The following is a 17121-nucleotide window of genomic DNA, read 5'->3' on the forward strand; positions in this document are numbered from 1 at the left end:
TAGAGCTTTAGTTTGCTCAATGCGTGCTATATAAATGTTTTTCTATGCAATATTGCCGCGTGACTGGCCGCTCAAAGCGCGCTTACCCGGCACCGCCACCAAATGCAGTGAGGCTGTTTGCCTATAGCAGCACTTGATCTGGTTTTGTGATATGTATATATCGCAGTTGCATTCGCTCGCTTCAAACGACGCCGGCGCGATGGCTCCGGCTTTATGCAGAAGTAATTAATAAAGCCGCTTAGTAATTAAAGGAAGGCAAGCCCTCTGGTGATGACTGTCGTCTGCTGTTGCGCCTGCAGGCGCCCCGCGAGGTCCCGAGGGCGCCTTTTATGTATGCGTGTACGTAGCGGCTGTAGCTATTTTGCCACCAGTATGTCTCCGATTTCTCTGCGCTGTCGAATAAACACAGGCGGCAACGCGGGGGATTACTTGGCGATGAACACGCGAAGCCAGAACATGTGTTTTGTTTCGCTCAAATTTATCCCGCTGTAGCGCGCGCGCAGCGCTCTCCATTGTGTGCGAGGAATTGTGGGTAGACATCTGAGGTCGCCATCTTTTATTTATTTTTTTGATCACGTGACCCCCTCGGTTGCGTAGTGAAGGCGAGGGAGGCCGGCAGGGAGGGCAAGGCGAGCGCGATCAAAAAGCTTGCCGCGGCCTTTAGTGGGTTTGTGCCGTGTTGTGTGACGCTGTGGTGGCCGCTGCACGAGAATGCTGTGATGTAAGCAACGAGATTGAGGATCGTTTGACCCGAGGACCGTGCTGCTAGCTCGCTCTGCTTCCTCTCCGTGTGTGTGTGTGCTGTGTTGTTGGCCCCGCGCGCGGTGGTAGTATCCTCGCTTTTTATCACAGGGCGCTATGCGACTCTCGTGACCGTCGGAGACGCGGAGCATATCGTCGCCCGAGACGCTGGCCGAAGCGGCCCGCAGCGGAGGAGCTTTCGAGTTCACGCTCTGGCGACGCTGGTGCTCTAGCAGTCTCGGCTAACCCCCGCCGGGCAAGGCGGCGACGGCGGTGGAAACAGTACCGGTCCTGTGCGATCCGCGGCAGCAAACCGTTTCACGAAGGTGAAAGACCTTGGAGAGAGCTGCTCGTCGTGCCGTTTTGTTGTCGGGCAGCGCGGATTCGTCAGCGCTCTGCCGTTAAACACAAGGGTAGACGGCAACAGCGGCTGCAGGAAAGTGGCGCCCGCTGCTTGAAACTCGACTGCTCCTCCGATCGACCTTCTTTTACATTTTTTTCTTGGTTCCGGGTCCGTCTGCACAACGGTGCGGGCCGAACGGCCGCAACAAGCGTCGTCCCTTGCCGCGCCGCCGAGTTTCGTGTGTGCGATCGGTGTTGTGTGCATGTGCTTCGTGTGAGACCTGCTTGGATTCCCTGCGACGAGAAAGGAAAGCGCGCTGGCCTCGCGGTGATGTCGGCGGGCGCAGCGGGGGGACAGCACCGGCGGAGACGCGAGTTTTGGCGGCGGACGCCGTCTACGGCCCTGTGATTGTGCTTCTCTCGAAGGGGGACCCCTGTGCCCCCCCAAGAAAGCATCCAAGCTGGCGTCGTTCAGTGCCCGAGAGAAGGCGGCCGTCATGTCCGAGTACCAATGGTGAGTTGCCGTTTTTAATCTCCCTTCCCCTCCACACTCCAACCGGACCAGCGCGCTTTGCAGCTGAGCAGCGGCGTCTGCCAAAGCTTGGTCGGTTGTCCCGAATGCGGCGAGATCAGAGTCTCGTGATTCCCATGTTATAGTGACAATAACCGTGCCACGAGCTCGAGTTGCAGCCTGTCGCGGCGACGATCTCCGTGTTTGATCGCCCCGAGAACAAAGGCTCGGGTACGACTCGATGTTGCGTGCAGCTGTTAAACACGGCGACCCGTAGCTTGCAATGGTCCGGCGTGTCTCAGTTTTATTTTCCCCTCCCTAGGCCTAATGCTGGGCCGAAACTGGCCCCGGCCGTGTGAACGGCGTCCCCCAAATGTGGGTCAGAGGCCGCGTACGTCAGACAGGTGTGAGTGGCCGCCGTGGCTGGCACTGTAGCACGCTCTATGGAAGCCGCATCCTGTGATGAAACGGGCCCATCGTACGAGCATCCTGGTCCTTGCGTTGTAGTTTTTGGTCATCCGCCCAGACACCCGGAGTCTGTCGGTATCGCGTTTTGTTTTGCTTGCGGAAATGGCATCGCCGGCGTCTAACATCTGCCCCGCGATGGGAAAGCGCGACGGAGAGGACTGCGCTGCTGAGAGGGGAAAGGGCCAGCCTTTGAGCGGGTGCGCTCTTTGAGAGGAAGTGCTGCTCCCTTAGGGTCTGTTTTTCTCACGGGTTCTTTTCACGTGAGAGCAGCGGAGCACTGTTTCCCAGATTGGATGTCTTATCTTGCATGCATGCGCCTCCATTGACTCCGGGCTCACCGCTGGATGGGGTCGATACGAGATTAGGAGGGCAACGCGTGAGACAGCAGACGCGGTTGGGAAGCTGACTGGTGAATCGGCGCGTTGAAACCACTCGATTGTTCCTTTCTTGCATCCTTCGGAGGCACCTGGCGGCTTTGTTCCCATTGCCTGTTGATTTCGATCGTTTCACCCTTTGCGTGGGTGCGTCAAACACGTCAAAACGGGTGGTTGAAACTACGTTTAAATATCTCGATGTTTCATGCACAATTGCCAATTTTGTTGTTTTGTTGTCTGTTGCAGACGCAAAACAAAAAGGAAATAAATAAAACGTAAATTTAGTCGCCGGTCGATTCTGCTGCAAAAAAAAAAAAAATGTGAACACTGTTTTATCGCATCCCGTCAACGATCGCGAGTTACCTATTATTATTTATTTATTTCATAATACTGTGAGCCTTTCTCGGGCTCTGACAGGAGTGGAATGTACAATAGGTGGTACAACAGATTTGGTGTTCCGGAACATGAATGAAAAGATACATAACTTATCTTGCTTGCATAACTTTCTTGATCGTAGCAGCACTTTTGAACGGACGCCGCTTCAAGAGTGCATCTGAGCTGGAGACGTGAGCGCCACGAGCGCTCCTCATGGTGTAGCTGAAAAAAGGAAGTGAACCGAGACGTCGTTTGATGGCTGAATCACCGCCGATTGCGCTTCGTCGTACCAGTGCGTGCCGCGCACGCTCTCTCGCAAGACAGTCCAGAGAACAGCCTGCCAGGCTAGTTGATCGTAGTACTATACCTTTGTCATCTTTTAGTGTTTGGACAAATAACCAACTGTCGACACACCGCCCATGATTTGTCAACCGTAGGCCATGTGGCAACATAAGGACGGCTACGGGGCAGACCATCGTCTGCTACGAAGCGCGGCCGGCCGGGGGGAGTGCGAAGGATAAATAGTAATGAACCGAGGCCTTTCAGAAGGAGCGCGTGTGGTTAACGGGTGCCGTCAAAGAATAGCTCGAGCGTTTATCGCGCAACCCATCGAGCGTCGTGGTCGCGCAAACCCGTCCTTTGTCAGGGCAGTTCGGTCAAGCCGGAAAGCAGCAGACGGCTCTCTCCATTGAGCGGCCTTCCCTTTGTTGTCGTTAACGAGCGCTGTCTCGCCCGGGTCAAGAACCCAAAGTAGCGGGACCGGTCGAACGTTTCGGCGTAGCCATTTCTCGTCAAAAAAACAAATAAAGACCGGGGACCGTGGCCACGCCGTCGCAGACGGTTTGCCGCGCGCCCGACCTGGCCCTTCGTGGAATCTGGGTTGCGGACGGATTCTGCGGAAGGAACCCCCTTTTCCCAAGTTCGAGTCACGGAACCGTGCCGCCACTCCGCTGTTGCAACCCGCGTTGTCATCGCGAGAGGTTGAATACGTGTGATTTTACACTGTATCGATAAGCATCGGCGGAACGTAGCTGACATGGCTTCCCCGCGCGGTTGCCTTGTTCGGAAGTATTCGAGTTTTCTCGCCAAGCGTTGCGCAACGCAGTGGACAGGCAGGTCGTACGTAAACGCGTACTTCTGCGAGTCTGGTTGCAAGTCTAATAGAGGTCAGTTGGGCTTGCCAGACCGATTATCTAAAGATGGCAGGCATCTACAAGACTGCAAGTCTCGCATTCGCTCCGCAAGCCTTCTGGAAACGCCATTTGCTTTTTCGTACGCGTTAGACCCAGAATGCAGTTAGAACAATGAAGAAAATTGAGTATCACACATGGAATAGTGCAGCCACTAGCCTACTCGCAACGCTGACAATAATAGTACCGCATTTTCGAAACTCGCTTGATCGTATTCTTCGTGACAGACCGCTACAGTGGGCATCCTGTCCGCTCCCTAGTATTTTGCACTGAAATTGATATCCTCAAAAGTGATCGACTGATACTCAGAAGCATCCACACCATTCATAGCCGCTGAATTGAGAAGTACTGACATTTTTTCTTCTCTCTCTCGCGCGCGCCTTATGGCAAGTGTCAGACCGCCCTAATAATACCGGTGTCAGGCGGTGCATTTTCGATGGGGATCGAATTTCTCGACCGCAATCGGCCTCCCTTCCGCAGCGTGCGGAAATGATTCAATCACGATCGACCGGAAACGTGCCGCGTGACAGTAGTTTCGGTACCCTGGGTCGCGATCTGGGATCGTTGCCCGGAGCGCGCCGCTGGAGGAGTATGCGTACTGACGTCATCGTACATTATTGGCTCGTTCTTTTTGAGCGGATTTAGCGGGATTTCTAATGGATTTTAGCGCAGCCAAACCAAACTCGCCGGAGCATTCTTATTTTCTTGCTTTCTCCTTCTTTTTGTGTGTAACATCGTCACAACTAGCCCTACTGCTACGTATCGTCAGCCAGTTTGCCTATTAGTGACGACGTTATGATGATGTCGCTGTCCGGCATTTCGAGACCAACCTTTGCATCGAATTAATATATGAGCTTGCCATCCTCCGCACCTGGAAAGCATCGTCATTCTATGCGCGAGAAATGTGCGGCAGAGATCCTACGAGTCCGCGTCAGTATGCTCGTCTAATTAAAGCCCCGAGCCCGCCCTCAGAACGGCAGAGAAAAGAAAAAAAAAGTTTTGTGGAACCGTGCGGATGAGCTGCGTTGGCAGCCGTGAGCCACACTCGGTACAACTGCTTCTGCTGGTGATCTGCGGAATATTCGAGATGGCGTATGCAAACGAATAAGCTTGTTATAGCGGTGTCTGGAAGGTGGGCTTTAAATTTTCGAAATGCAGCTTCGTTGAAGTAATACGGCTAATACAGCGAAAGACGTTGGGTGTGTATACATGAACGGGAAGAAAGGAAACAGAGGGACCCAACTTTTATTAAATTAAATTATGGGTTTTTACGTGCCAAAACCACTTTCTGATTATGAGGCACGCCGTAGTGGAGGACTCCGGCAATTTCGACCACCTGGCGTTCTTTAACGTGCACCTAAATCTAAGCACACGGGCGTTTTCGCATTTCGCCCTCATCGAAATGCGGCCGCCGTTGCCGGGATTCGATCCCGCGACCTCGTGCTCAACAGCCCAACACCATAGCCACTGAGCAACCACGGCGGGTTCCACATTTATTAGTCATATCATGACAAGCCAACAAACAAAGACACTAACCACAGCATTGGGGATATTACTGGTACTTATTAATCTAATTAAAGAAACGATAAATTAACGTAAATGAAAAATCGATGAAAAAACAACTGGCCGCAGCTGGCGCATGAACCCACGTCTTCGCATTACGTGGGATAGAGCATCGCATGCGTAATGCGAAGACGTGTGTTCGTACTCCACCTGCGGCCGGTTTTTTCATCCACTTTTCTTGCCAATAATTTATCATTCGTTTAAGAGGAAGCTCGAGTGCTTCTTAGTCCAGGTACAAGGAGAATTCGTTTTTCTCGGCAACCACTGCACCAAATTTGGCGAGGTTTGTTGCATTTGAAAGAAAAACATAAAATCTAGTGACTGTTAATTTCGAATTTTCGATTTAGGTCGTAAATATTTTATTAAAAAGTGGCAAAAATCGAAAATTTTGACAAAGCGAAACAATCATGTTTACAACTCTTGTAACTCAGGTATGAAAAATGGCATCACAATTCTGGGAATTGCATCTCATAGAACAACTAAAGCGGAAAAAATCGATATGCTACACATTAATCTAAAAACATTTAGTAATATGGAAATACAGCTTTTGCAGAACCCTTGTACACAACGTAACAAATTCACGTAAGATATAAAATGACATATCAAATTTATCCGCTTTCAATGATCTAGTGATGTCGTTTACAGAACCGCGATATCTGTTTTTGATGCAGAGCTATTAATTTGTAAACTTCGTGCTTCTATTCTTTTAAAACCTTCAAATTTGTGAAAATTTCTTAAACAAAATTGAGACCCTAAATCGAAATTCCGCTTCCAACAGTCACTAGAATTTAAATTTCTCTCTCAAATGCAAGAAATTTACTTAAAATCGCTCGAGGGGTTATCTCAGAAAAATGTTCTTGCGTTTTACATGTATTTGAATACGCCGCGTCAGTGTTCGGCCCTAGCTAAAGCTTCCTCTTAAATTAATAAGTACAAGTATTTCCCTAATACTGTCCTTGTTGGCTTATTATGATATGAACATATATATATATGTTGGAGATCGCAGAGAGAGGCCTTCGTCCTGCAGTAGATTTACAATAGGCTGATGATATATATTAAGAGAACCTTAATTACCGAAGTAGTTTCATGTCTCGCTGTGCTTTTCTCTGAAAGTGTGAAAGCCGCGTCGTGCTTATGTCTGTATATTTTTCGAATTCAATTGAGTTCTTACTTTGGATTGCCCGGTTTAAATACCTTTCGGAAGCGCAAAGTACTTATTATCGCAAGTAAAGAGAAGGCAGCCGAAGCATGTCTTCAATTTAAGGCCGGCCCATCTGGAAACTGTAGCTCCAACAAACTGCACCGACAGAAGTTAACGTACAAAAAATTAAAAAATACATTCTTATATATATATATATATATATATATATATATATATATATATATATATATATATATATATATATATATATATATATATATATATACATACATATATGTAGTAGGCAAAGACGGTTTCTTCAGGCTACCTTTCAAACGTAAAGAACTTGAGTGGTGCTACAAGGTAAACAGAACAAGTATTTATACATATATATATATATATATACACACACACACAACGGGTGTCCTTGGAGTGTGGGTGGGCTTGTTGGCATAATTGTAACTGGGCTGCAAGAAAAATTGAAACCGTTTCGTGCTATACAGTGCGTAGCGAAACGTATTACATAAGGGTCACGCGTTTGCGCATACGCGGACCAGCTAAATGTGATCTCAACTGGCGCCCATCTCGTGGGCCGTCTGGGAAGGAAAGCCGCGCTGAATGGATGAGGCCGGTCAGCTTGGCCAGCGGGCAGCTCGTCAGTTTCGTTTGACATTTTAGCGCTCGATGTTGGGCCCTACTGTTACGTCTGCGTCGATCAACGGGAGGACGCCGTGCGTGAGTGACGTTCGACATCTATTTCGCACGCGCACCAACGTATCCGGTCACCGGGATAATAGTTGGCGGCAAACGACCGGCTTGCTTTGGTGTAACGTCTTGGTCGCAAACAAATACCCAGTGGCAACCGCAATCGTCACTCCAATTTTGCACCCGGGCTACACTGCATTCTGCACGGCCACACCACGCGAAATCGCGCCTTTTTTTCTCTTTTTTTTTTGCCGCCGCCGCCGAAAGTAAGCGCAAGGATGTAAAGTTTCGTAATTAGACAACCTTGTCGGCCAGATGGCGGTCCTAATTGAAATTTCGGCGAAACCGCGAACCCCCGACGTTGTGTTCGCGGCAGCGATGTGTCACGACGCGGCTTGCGCAGGTTTGAGTCCGAAAATTTTAATAAACCATCGTTAATATCGGCTGTCGTTCGGCTTTATGGCGCCTGTGCCAGAACCGCGAATAAGCCCGAATGATCGAGCTTGTTCGAAATATTGGTTGGCGAAGCAGGTCGGAAAGCCGTCGAACATTTTTATCCCTTTATTGTTTTCAAAAACATATTTGAGTGTTTTTTTTTTTTGTGGGCGAGCGGTGTGATATACTGGCCAACATGCAATCACCAGTATGTCACTTCACATTTATGCTGCGGTATTTTGCTGCGGTATTTTGCTGTTTTAACTGAACGTCTCCAAGAATTAAAGCTTTATTACCAGAGGTATACGCTTCGCGAACGGCGCTCACATTACCTCGCTGGGTGTTCATTGTGGCCACTGTGAATATTTCTCGTTTCACTGTGCACAAATACGTTTAATTGGCTAAATCACCTAGTCACCTAGTCAGCGAGGTGTCAATGAAAATTTTGTGGATGATGTTGAGAAATGACCGACAATGTCCGCTTAAAGCTAACCTGCAGTTCCTAAAGATTTTTTTTTTAGAGAAAAATAAAGCCTGTGACATAAGTAAAAATAAATAAAAGACACCGACGTGACCGTGACGAGGCTTCTGCGCACCAAAGATTGTATCAATCTTTGCGCAAGCCTCGTCGAACAGGGACACTGGGAACGAGCGCCCGCGCATTTTGCTCGACGCGTCAGCAGTTTTTTTTTTTTTTTTTGGCGCGTATCATCACCACCATAAAAACTTTATCTTCGGTCCTTATTAAGTCCTTGTCAAATGCGAGGCAGCGCGATCTTGTGACGGCTCGCTTTCCGAACCGTTGTAAAACCACGGCCCAGGATTGCGCGTTCATAATATATACGCGATGTACTAGATGACGACGTCTACCCCTGAAACCGCTTTTATGACTGGTGCAGCGAGGATGCATTGCCACGTTAATTTTTTTTTTAAATCTCGCAGGCTTTTTTTTCCCCTTGCCTGTTTATGTAGAAAGGACTACATAAGACCTAGGTTGCTGTATACGCTGTTATCAGTCATTCCTCGGCGTATTGCACAACCTTTTCATAGGAACCTTATTCAATAAGTAAGATTATAAATGTTACCTCATTAAACTTAAATATGTGTTGCTTGTTCACAATGAAAAAGAAAAGTGTGAAAACTTCAACTGAGCATGGACTCAAGCCCATAAATGTAGGCGTTGTTCACAGAAAGGCCTCGGTTATTTTTTTCTTTGCCACCTTTAGTTAGCGCACCCGGTACGTAACTTAATGGTGCGGTTTCTGAGAAACGCCTATAGGCTTCCTTTGTAGTTTTGTCCTGCAGTCGGGTGTATGACAACTTTTTCCCTGTCACGAATTTTTCTCGCCTAGTGGACTTCCGAAGAATAGATTTACCGTCACTTGATAGTGTTCTGCAAAGTCAAGTAAACCACACATTTTCTTGATCTGCCGGTACCTCACTTACATTGACATTGACCAAGTTGCGCCAAGACGCGTATTTGCTGCTCCACAACAGTCACTTCGTGCCCTAAACCTGTTCCAAAGTGCCTAGTTTGCTGCTCCAAAGCATCATTGGCCGCTTCCGTGCCTGCAATTGCGAATATCGATCCCAATTGGAAGTGTGCACCCTGTGACTGAGGGGTTGGAAGAAGGGCGCCAAGGCATTGCATTGCAATGGCCACGATAACGCTCGCCTGGTTAGATTTAGGTGCACGCTAAAAAAGAAGACAAATACCTCCAGCTGGTCAAAGTTAATCCGGAGTCCCCCTACTACAGCGTGCCTCATAATCACATCGTGGTTTCGGCATTTCAAACCCTAGAATTTCATTGATCAGGAAGAAGGTGGGCAGCAGAATAAGGCCAGATGATTATTACCGCAAACCCACTTCTCCGCGTCTTCTAAATAAATTCTCTCTCTCACTCTCTCTCTAACGCGCCCAGGACAATGCAGGGGAAATTACTTGCACTTACTGATTAAATTAAAGATATGATAAATTAATGGCAATGAGAGTGGATGAAAACACATCTTGCCGCAGGTGGGGAATGATCCCACGTCTCCGCATTGTGCGTCCGATGCTCTAAACAGTTGAGCTACCGCGGCGCGGTTTCCACATCCTCACATCCACTTTTTTGGGTACTTATGTTTTACCACTCACAAACCTTGACACAGTGGTGGCGCTGGCTAACATGTTACTCCCAAGGCTTGTAGTAGTGAACATAAGCAACCAAGAAAGTGGATGGGGGCTTGGGGAAACCGCGCCGCGGTAGCTCAACTGTTTAGGGCATCGGACGCGCAATGCATAAACGTGGGATCATTCCCCACCTGCAGCAAGATGTGTTTTCATCCACTGTCATTGCCATTAATTTATCATTTCTTTAATTGAATCAGTAAGTACAAGTAATTTCCCCTGTATTGTCCTGGGCGTGTTTGTTGGCTCCTCGAGGTAAGATTAATAAAAACCGGGCCCCTTGGTTAACCCCCGCTCTTCTCTTTATATATATATATATATATATATATATATATATATATATATATATATATATATATATATATATATATATATATATATATATAAGAAAACGACCCCCTGAGAAGCCAATTAATTATGTCTGGTGAAAATTTAGTTTCACCGCATTTCTCGCATCTTCAGGATCTTGAAAAGCGCACATCTGTAGAACGAATTAAGATTTTTTTTCAGTTATTGAGCGAGTTTCGTGGAGTTTACGGAATGTAGACTCCACGCGAGAACTCTCGACAGGAGAACACCGGACCCTCGATTCCTTGCAGCTAACCTCCCTTCAGTGTCATGGACTGATAGACTGCCGAGAAATTTTCTTAAACATTCGTGGAATCGGGGAAGTTGAAAGTGGTGACGTAATAGACGCGCGCCCCGGGCTTGGTTCAGAACTGCGTAAAAAGTGGCAGTGATCTGTCGTTCGGCCGGCACTTGAACCTCAGAGTCCACAGCCTGTTCACGCTGAAAGGGGGAAAGCCCCGTGGCGTTGACTTATTCGTAGGCGCGCAAGACGCGCTCGACGCAGAATGAAAGTCAGCGGGCTTGCATACTGTCAGTCTGGGTCATTCCGCGAACAGCCCACCCTCTGTCGCCTTAGCAACCGTTTCTGTTCGCCTCCCGCGGTTTCGCAATTGCCGTCGTGTCTTCCACACTGTACGGCCACCGGCACCCTTTGGAGGGGAAAAAGTAAACGAAAGAAGCCGTTGGTGGTGGACCCGCTGGGAACGCCAGCAGCCGTGCCTCGCCGGCCAGCGGGCAAGCGTGGCCACGATTATTGTACGCGTCGTTTGGTGGCCCTCGAGGAAGTCGAGGAACTGCGTCGATAATGCGCGCGCCGGGTTTCCGAGAAGCATAACGGACCCCGAGGGTGTGCGGCGATCGCCCCCCCCCCCCCCCCCCTGTCGCCCGGCGCGCACGCACGCACGCACCAACAAACCAACCCCGAATCGTGGCGTTATTTCCCGCTGTACGGAATTTGGGGCTGCGGGATAGCGCGTGCCGGAACGACCCCGCGATCAGCCCCGTTTTCTTCATCCTTTTTTTTTTCCTCGCCGCATAGACCATATTTGGGCTTCCAGACACCTCGAAGGCGTCGGGAATGTGAACCATCCGTCGACTGTGGCGAGTGCATCGGAGACATCATCGCGCGACGCCGTCTTAAGCGTCATTCCGGCACAATTCGTTGTTCTGGCTCGAAGGAAGGAGACGGGCCGAGATGGTGAAAGCACGACGTCAGGCAGCCTCCGCGCAAGGCAACCTCCTCCTCCGACGCCGCCCTTCCCACTCCTCTCTTCGGGCCCTGTCGTGCGCGCCACCCGCCGTGGCGGCGCAGTCTCTCTGACATTGCGCTACTACTAAAAGCCCGAGGGCGCGGGATTGAATCCCAGCCGCGGCAGCCGCATTTCGATGCCGGGGGGGGGGGGGATGCGAAAAACGCCCGCGCGTTGTTGTGTGCACGTTAAAGAACCACAGGTGCTCAAAAAAATAATACGGTGTCCCTCACTCCGGCGTGCCGCGTAATCGAGTCGTGGTTTTGGCCCGTACAACCCCAGTGTTTTATTTATTTATTTTTTGTCGGCCCGAGGTTTTGTCAGCCGCGCGGTGGAAGGCCTCGACCTAGGTTCAGAGAGGGATCGCGTGCTGTCGTTTCACGAAATTGCTATGCACTACCGCGAAGGTAGACAAAAACAAAACAAAACAAAAAAAGACCATCCACATAAATCGCAGGGTAAACTGCAAGAGGCTACGGGCAGACAGTTGCAGACTGGCTCATTTGCGAACCCTATACAAGTATTCACTCATATATCCGGGCTGCTTCTCAGCTGAATGCAAAAAACTGCGACGCCCACAAGGCGGACCTGACACATACGTCGAGTGACTTCTCCGGGCTAAAAACATGTGGCGGAACTCCAGCTTAATGGCGCTTCGGACTGGTAGGTAGCGGTGTCCAGCTCGGATCCCGCGGTCCAGCTGCGGACCGTCAACTGGGCTTTGGGGAACGCCCAAAGTGAAGGGCTTACGCCCACCTCACTTTGGGCGTTCTCACACCGCCTGCCAGAGCAGAGAACCCAGTAATTCAAAGAACTCTTTAACATGTGACGAAAGCAAAGTTCTTCCTCCCCCTGCTGTCCGCGCGTTGGCTCTTTGGAAGTACGCCTTTCACGGTTGTCGGATCTCTCGAGTTTTTATATTTGCTGGGACATGTAGTTAGCGGACGCGCTCGTCACCATCAGTAACTCAATCAGTGATGGAAATTTGTTGTTAAGCTTATTTGCCGTCGGCCCTCGCCACCAAAGATGCTATAGCTTTAGCTTAGCCGTTATTCGGGTAAACGCAAGCCTACTGGACATTTTTCTGGAAGGGCCGAGGGAAACGTGAGCGGCCTGCACGGTGCAGCCACTTGGTGGTGCAGAGCTCAACCAAACACAGAGCTAATGTTGCAGTAACCAAGTGCATTTCACTTTGCTGCGGGCGTAAATTTTCGGCAGCAGCACGATTACGTCACTGGCGAAAATTTACACCCGCAGCGAAGTAAAATAGGCTTCGTTACTGCAGTATTAGCTCTGTGTTTGTCTGGTTTAGCTCTGCGCCATCAGGTGTCTGCACCGTGCAGGACGCTCACGTTTCCCTCTCCGCCCTTCCAGTAAAACGCCCAGTCCGCCTGCGTTTAACCTAATTCCGCCATGCTGTCAAATTCGCGATATTGTCAGTTTTGATTGGCCCAGAGGGCTACTACGGCCTCTCTGATTCGCTCAAAATGCCGCCATTACAGAATTTGGCAACATGGTGGAATTGGACGACGTACAGAATAGGCAACTCCTGCTCTACTCCCCCCCCGCGCTCGGCTGCTAAAAATTACCGCTTGCCTATCACGTGGGGAGGGCCTCCTTGCCCCGTGAGCCTTTTCTGTACATTTTTTTTATCACTAGATTGTAAACATTGTCACGGGGCGCTCCCTCCTAGTCTTTCTTTTTCTTTCATTCCTCCATGTATTCTGGGCACTTTCAAATTACATCGTGTCGTGAATTCCGCCTCCTTGGCGTTTTGAACCAATCAGGGAGCGCGTAGCAGCCAGCCCCGTGGGCCAATCAGAACTGGCAAGATGGCGGAATTTTACAGTGTCCAGACGATGCCGGACTGGAGTACATAACTATGGTGCACCATAACATAACTCCTGTTCAGCTCGCGTAGACGCTAGTGCCAGAGTTACCTCTCGTAATTTTTTTAATACTATTTCTTAGGACAACCGGAAGCTACAACATGTCGCATCGTGTGGAGGTTGTCAGGATTGGGGGCTCAATCCCATCGCTCGTGATCCGTTGTCAAGATTGGATTCCGGCATGAATTAGAAGGTAGCTGGCCCATGCCGTCGTCCAACTTATCCACGCTGAGGACGTTGATGAAGGGAAGAACTGCTTTTCATCGAGAACGAGGAATATGGGTTTATTTACAGTATTTAAATCAGTCTAACATGACTGCTTGAGAAAAGTGCATGAGTCTAACATGACTGCTTAAGAAAAAGAGTGTCAGTCCAACATGACTGCTTAAAAAAAGTGTCTCGAGCATTCGAACCACAGCAGTTTCTAAAAACACTCGGTCCTCCCGCGATACAAGGTGACGCGAACGTTCGTTTACTCATTGTAAACTCGTCGCCGCCCCGCAGGACAGTTTACACACACAAAGGCACCCACGGGCGAATGTCCGGAACCGACGTCAGAGGGGAGCCGTTCCGGGTAGCTCGTTGTCCTGCGTCCCGGTCGGCGCGTGGGAAGCAACAAAAACGCCGCCGACGCCGACACCCGACGCCGACGCCGACGACACCGGCTTTTCTGCGACACGAGCTCCTTAACGCTATCGCGTTAAAAACGGCTTTCCCGCGGCAGCTCGCGCACGCTTAGCAGATCAGGTCCGCGCTGGGGAGTTTGGGCACAATAGTTCGCCCGCCGAACTCATTCCGTCACAACGGCGATTTAGTCACGCTGTGGCTAGAAGTTGGCGGCGAAGCTCCCGGTATCTTGGTTTCCCCAGTCGTAACTGGGTGGCAATCTTGCATTGCAGCTCGCCATTCTTCACAAGGTCAATACGCCTGTCTACAGGACGCGCTACTAGCAGTCAAATCAGCTTCCAGGGCGAGAGAAGAAGACAAGGGGGTATCATGCAAATGTAGCAGCACATGCTCACATCCAGACGGTCTAGCACGAGTTGTCATCGCTAGATTTCGCTGGCGCAGCCCAAAGGGCGCGGCTCGGACGTTCCATGATAAGTGTCGTGACATCTAGGCTCTAGCGATTCTCCGCGCTCTCACATATTTTTGCGCCGATGCAAACGATGTTTCGCGCACAACGAGCGCATTGCGCTGAGGCAGCGCACCATTTATAGTGGATCTCGGAACTTTTAAATACTGTTGAATGTCGAAATGCCATTTTTTGAAAGGCTCGAAGATCCTCGCCCGAACGTGTGATTGCCGTGGCGTGATGTTAAGCGGATCCACCAGTGCGTGGCCGGTCGCGCGGGCGTATCTCGGAGGCCATGGCTCGACATTACTATACGGCGACGTGCTTGGAGCTGGAAAATGCGTGTTGCAGCATTCGCTCCATAAATACGCGAGTGAAAGTGTGATCGCGCCTATACGCTGAAGTGCATGTGTTGGGGCGTGTGCTGACTTATTCCTCTCTCTCTCACTCTCTTACCCTGCTCCTTCTCCCCCGAACTCGTTGCTTTATCAGTCACTCTTTCTTTATTTGCGTCGTCTTTTTTGCGGTCGAGGTTGTCGTCGCTTCAAAGTGCGACTCCTGCAGTAACCTCATCGCTGCACCTAGGAATGTTTTGCCTCTACACACATCTGCACTGACTGCGAAAAAAAAAAAATGTTTGCGCGGATGAGCGCGCACGCGTGCTCAGTTGCTGTGACGTGTTTGCATTTGCGCGTTTCAGCTCAATGTTTAATGCGCCACGAATTTAACCTCCGGCTCTATGTGGGATAAGCACGCGCGCGCAGCAAATAAACAAACAAACAAATAGAAAAAGAAAGAAACGAAAGAACAGGGAAATAAAATGGCTGCAAAGTAAAAGAAAGGGAAAAAAAATGAGGCCAAGAAGGTCGAACGGTTTTTCGTTGCGGCGCGTCTTCCTTTATTGCGGCCCGCTTGCCTCCTTCTTTCTCTCGTTCTTCATGCGCGTTGCAGAGCACGGTAACCTCGATCGCTCCTGTGTGACGCGATATAAGCACACACGCACAGTCAAAAAGGAAAGACCAAGGCTAAAACAATGCCCGGTCGTGCGTCCTGGTGCGAGCACAAGTCGTTTCCCTAAATCTATCCGACCCGCGGCACCCATAGTACACACACAATATATATATATATATATATATATATATATATATATATATATATATATATATAGAGAGAGAGAGAGAGAGAGAGAGAGAGAGAGAGAGAGAGAGCGACAGACAGATGACACCTTCCTTCAAAACGGGCCGGTGACAAACACTGACCTATATACAACTTCTTCGGCAAGTTGGTGCGATTTGGAAAACGTGATTTTTGGGACCTAAAAAGACACCCAAGGGAGAAGAAACACACACACGCACTGCACTACTGCAGTGCTGTCTCCGCTTCATGTTTTCTTTCTCCTCTGTATCGTACGGCTAATCAGTCATGCCTGCAACGGCCCTCGATCTATCGATCGAGGACCGTTTCGTTTTTTTTGTCCACCAATGTACACTAAACGTTTCTTGCATGTCTTGACCGCTCCCGGGTTAATCCTTCTATCCGCTTTGAAACCAAGTGCTTTCGGCAGGTGGACGCTCTCTGTACGGTTTTTGCTGAGTGAATGGAGAGTTTTCAATTAGAGAATGCGAGTAGCACCGAAGCGTTGGAGGACGCGCACTCCAAAGTGAGCACTTCGCAGTCTTTTGTGTTCGCTTTGGCTTCTTTGGGAAGCTTTGCACGGCCAGAGATTTGCGTCCCCCAACGCTTGGGTGCGGCTTGCGTTCCCTAGTCTAAAGCTATCTAATATCTTGGCATTCCATTACGATGTGTCGAGTCGTCTCCTGGCTTTTGCGGCATTAGAGACAAGCCTCATACTGTTGCGAATATTTCCTCCTGTGTGTTTTTTAGAGCGCAGCCCTTTGGCGCCCGTTCCTGCGTTTCGCATCGCCGTTGTGCCTCGCCGTCATCATCCGTGCACTCCTGGTGCCATCTGTCGCTCGCGGCGCGAGTCTTGCTCTCCCCTTGTCCTCCAAAGCCGGTTCACGTGTTCTCGCCTGTCCTCTCGCCCCATTGCTCTGTGCAGCGCCGTTGCGGCGACTCTCGCCGCCCGTACACTCCGCCCTCGCCGTCCCTTCTCCCGCTTTCGCGGCACTGCCGAGATGCCGGCGGCGTGCGCTCCTTGCCGCCTTGCGCGTGATCCACCGCTTTCCGCCCCTCCGTCTCCCCGTCGCATGGCTGTACGTCTCTCAGCCGTGTCTCTCGCTTCCCCGCTTGCCGGGCGCGTTCCTCAGTGGCATTTGTTGCCTCTGGCAGTGCTTGCGCCTGGCTGCTGTTCTCCCGCCTCCACTCTTGCCCTATGTCTCCCCTTATCTGGCGCAGTGCCGTTGCGGTGACTCGAAAGACAGTAGAGACTTCTAGCGTGTCCGCTATTCCGGCAAACCGGGGCGGTTTGGGATGATCGGGGGCGTGAACGTGAGCGGCTGGAGCGGTGCAGCCGCCTGGTGTTGTAGAGCTCCATCAGACAAACACAGAGCTAAAATTGCAGTAACCGACTTTATTCTGCTTCAC

The 17121-nt window shown here is 50.1% G+C and overlaps 1 protein-coding gene across 1 annotated transcript in view; it reads left to right on the forward strand.

Moving 5' to 3' along the window:
- The first annotated feature begins 579 nt into the window (after window positions 1–579).
- Window positions 580–17121, forward strand: part of SppL (signal peptide peptidase-like protein) — a 104842-nt gene continuing 88300 nt past the window's right edge. Inside the window, exon 1 of the mRNA XM_065433618.2 lies at window positions 580–1597. Coding sequence (XP_065289690.1) covers window positions 1581–1597 — 17 coding nt within the window. The 5' untranslated portion in view covers window positions 580–1580. The remainder of the gene's footprint in view (window positions 1598–17121) is intronic.

The sequence above is a fragment of the Dermacentor albipictus genome, chromosome 2 (assembly GCF_038994185.2).
Source record: "Dermacentor albipictus isolate Rhodes 1998 colony chromosome 2, USDA_Dalb.pri_finalv2, whole genome shotgun sequence".
Taxonomy (NCBI): domain Eukaryota; kingdom Metazoa; phylum Arthropoda; class Arachnida; order Ixodida; family Ixodidae; genus Dermacentor; species Dermacentor albipictus.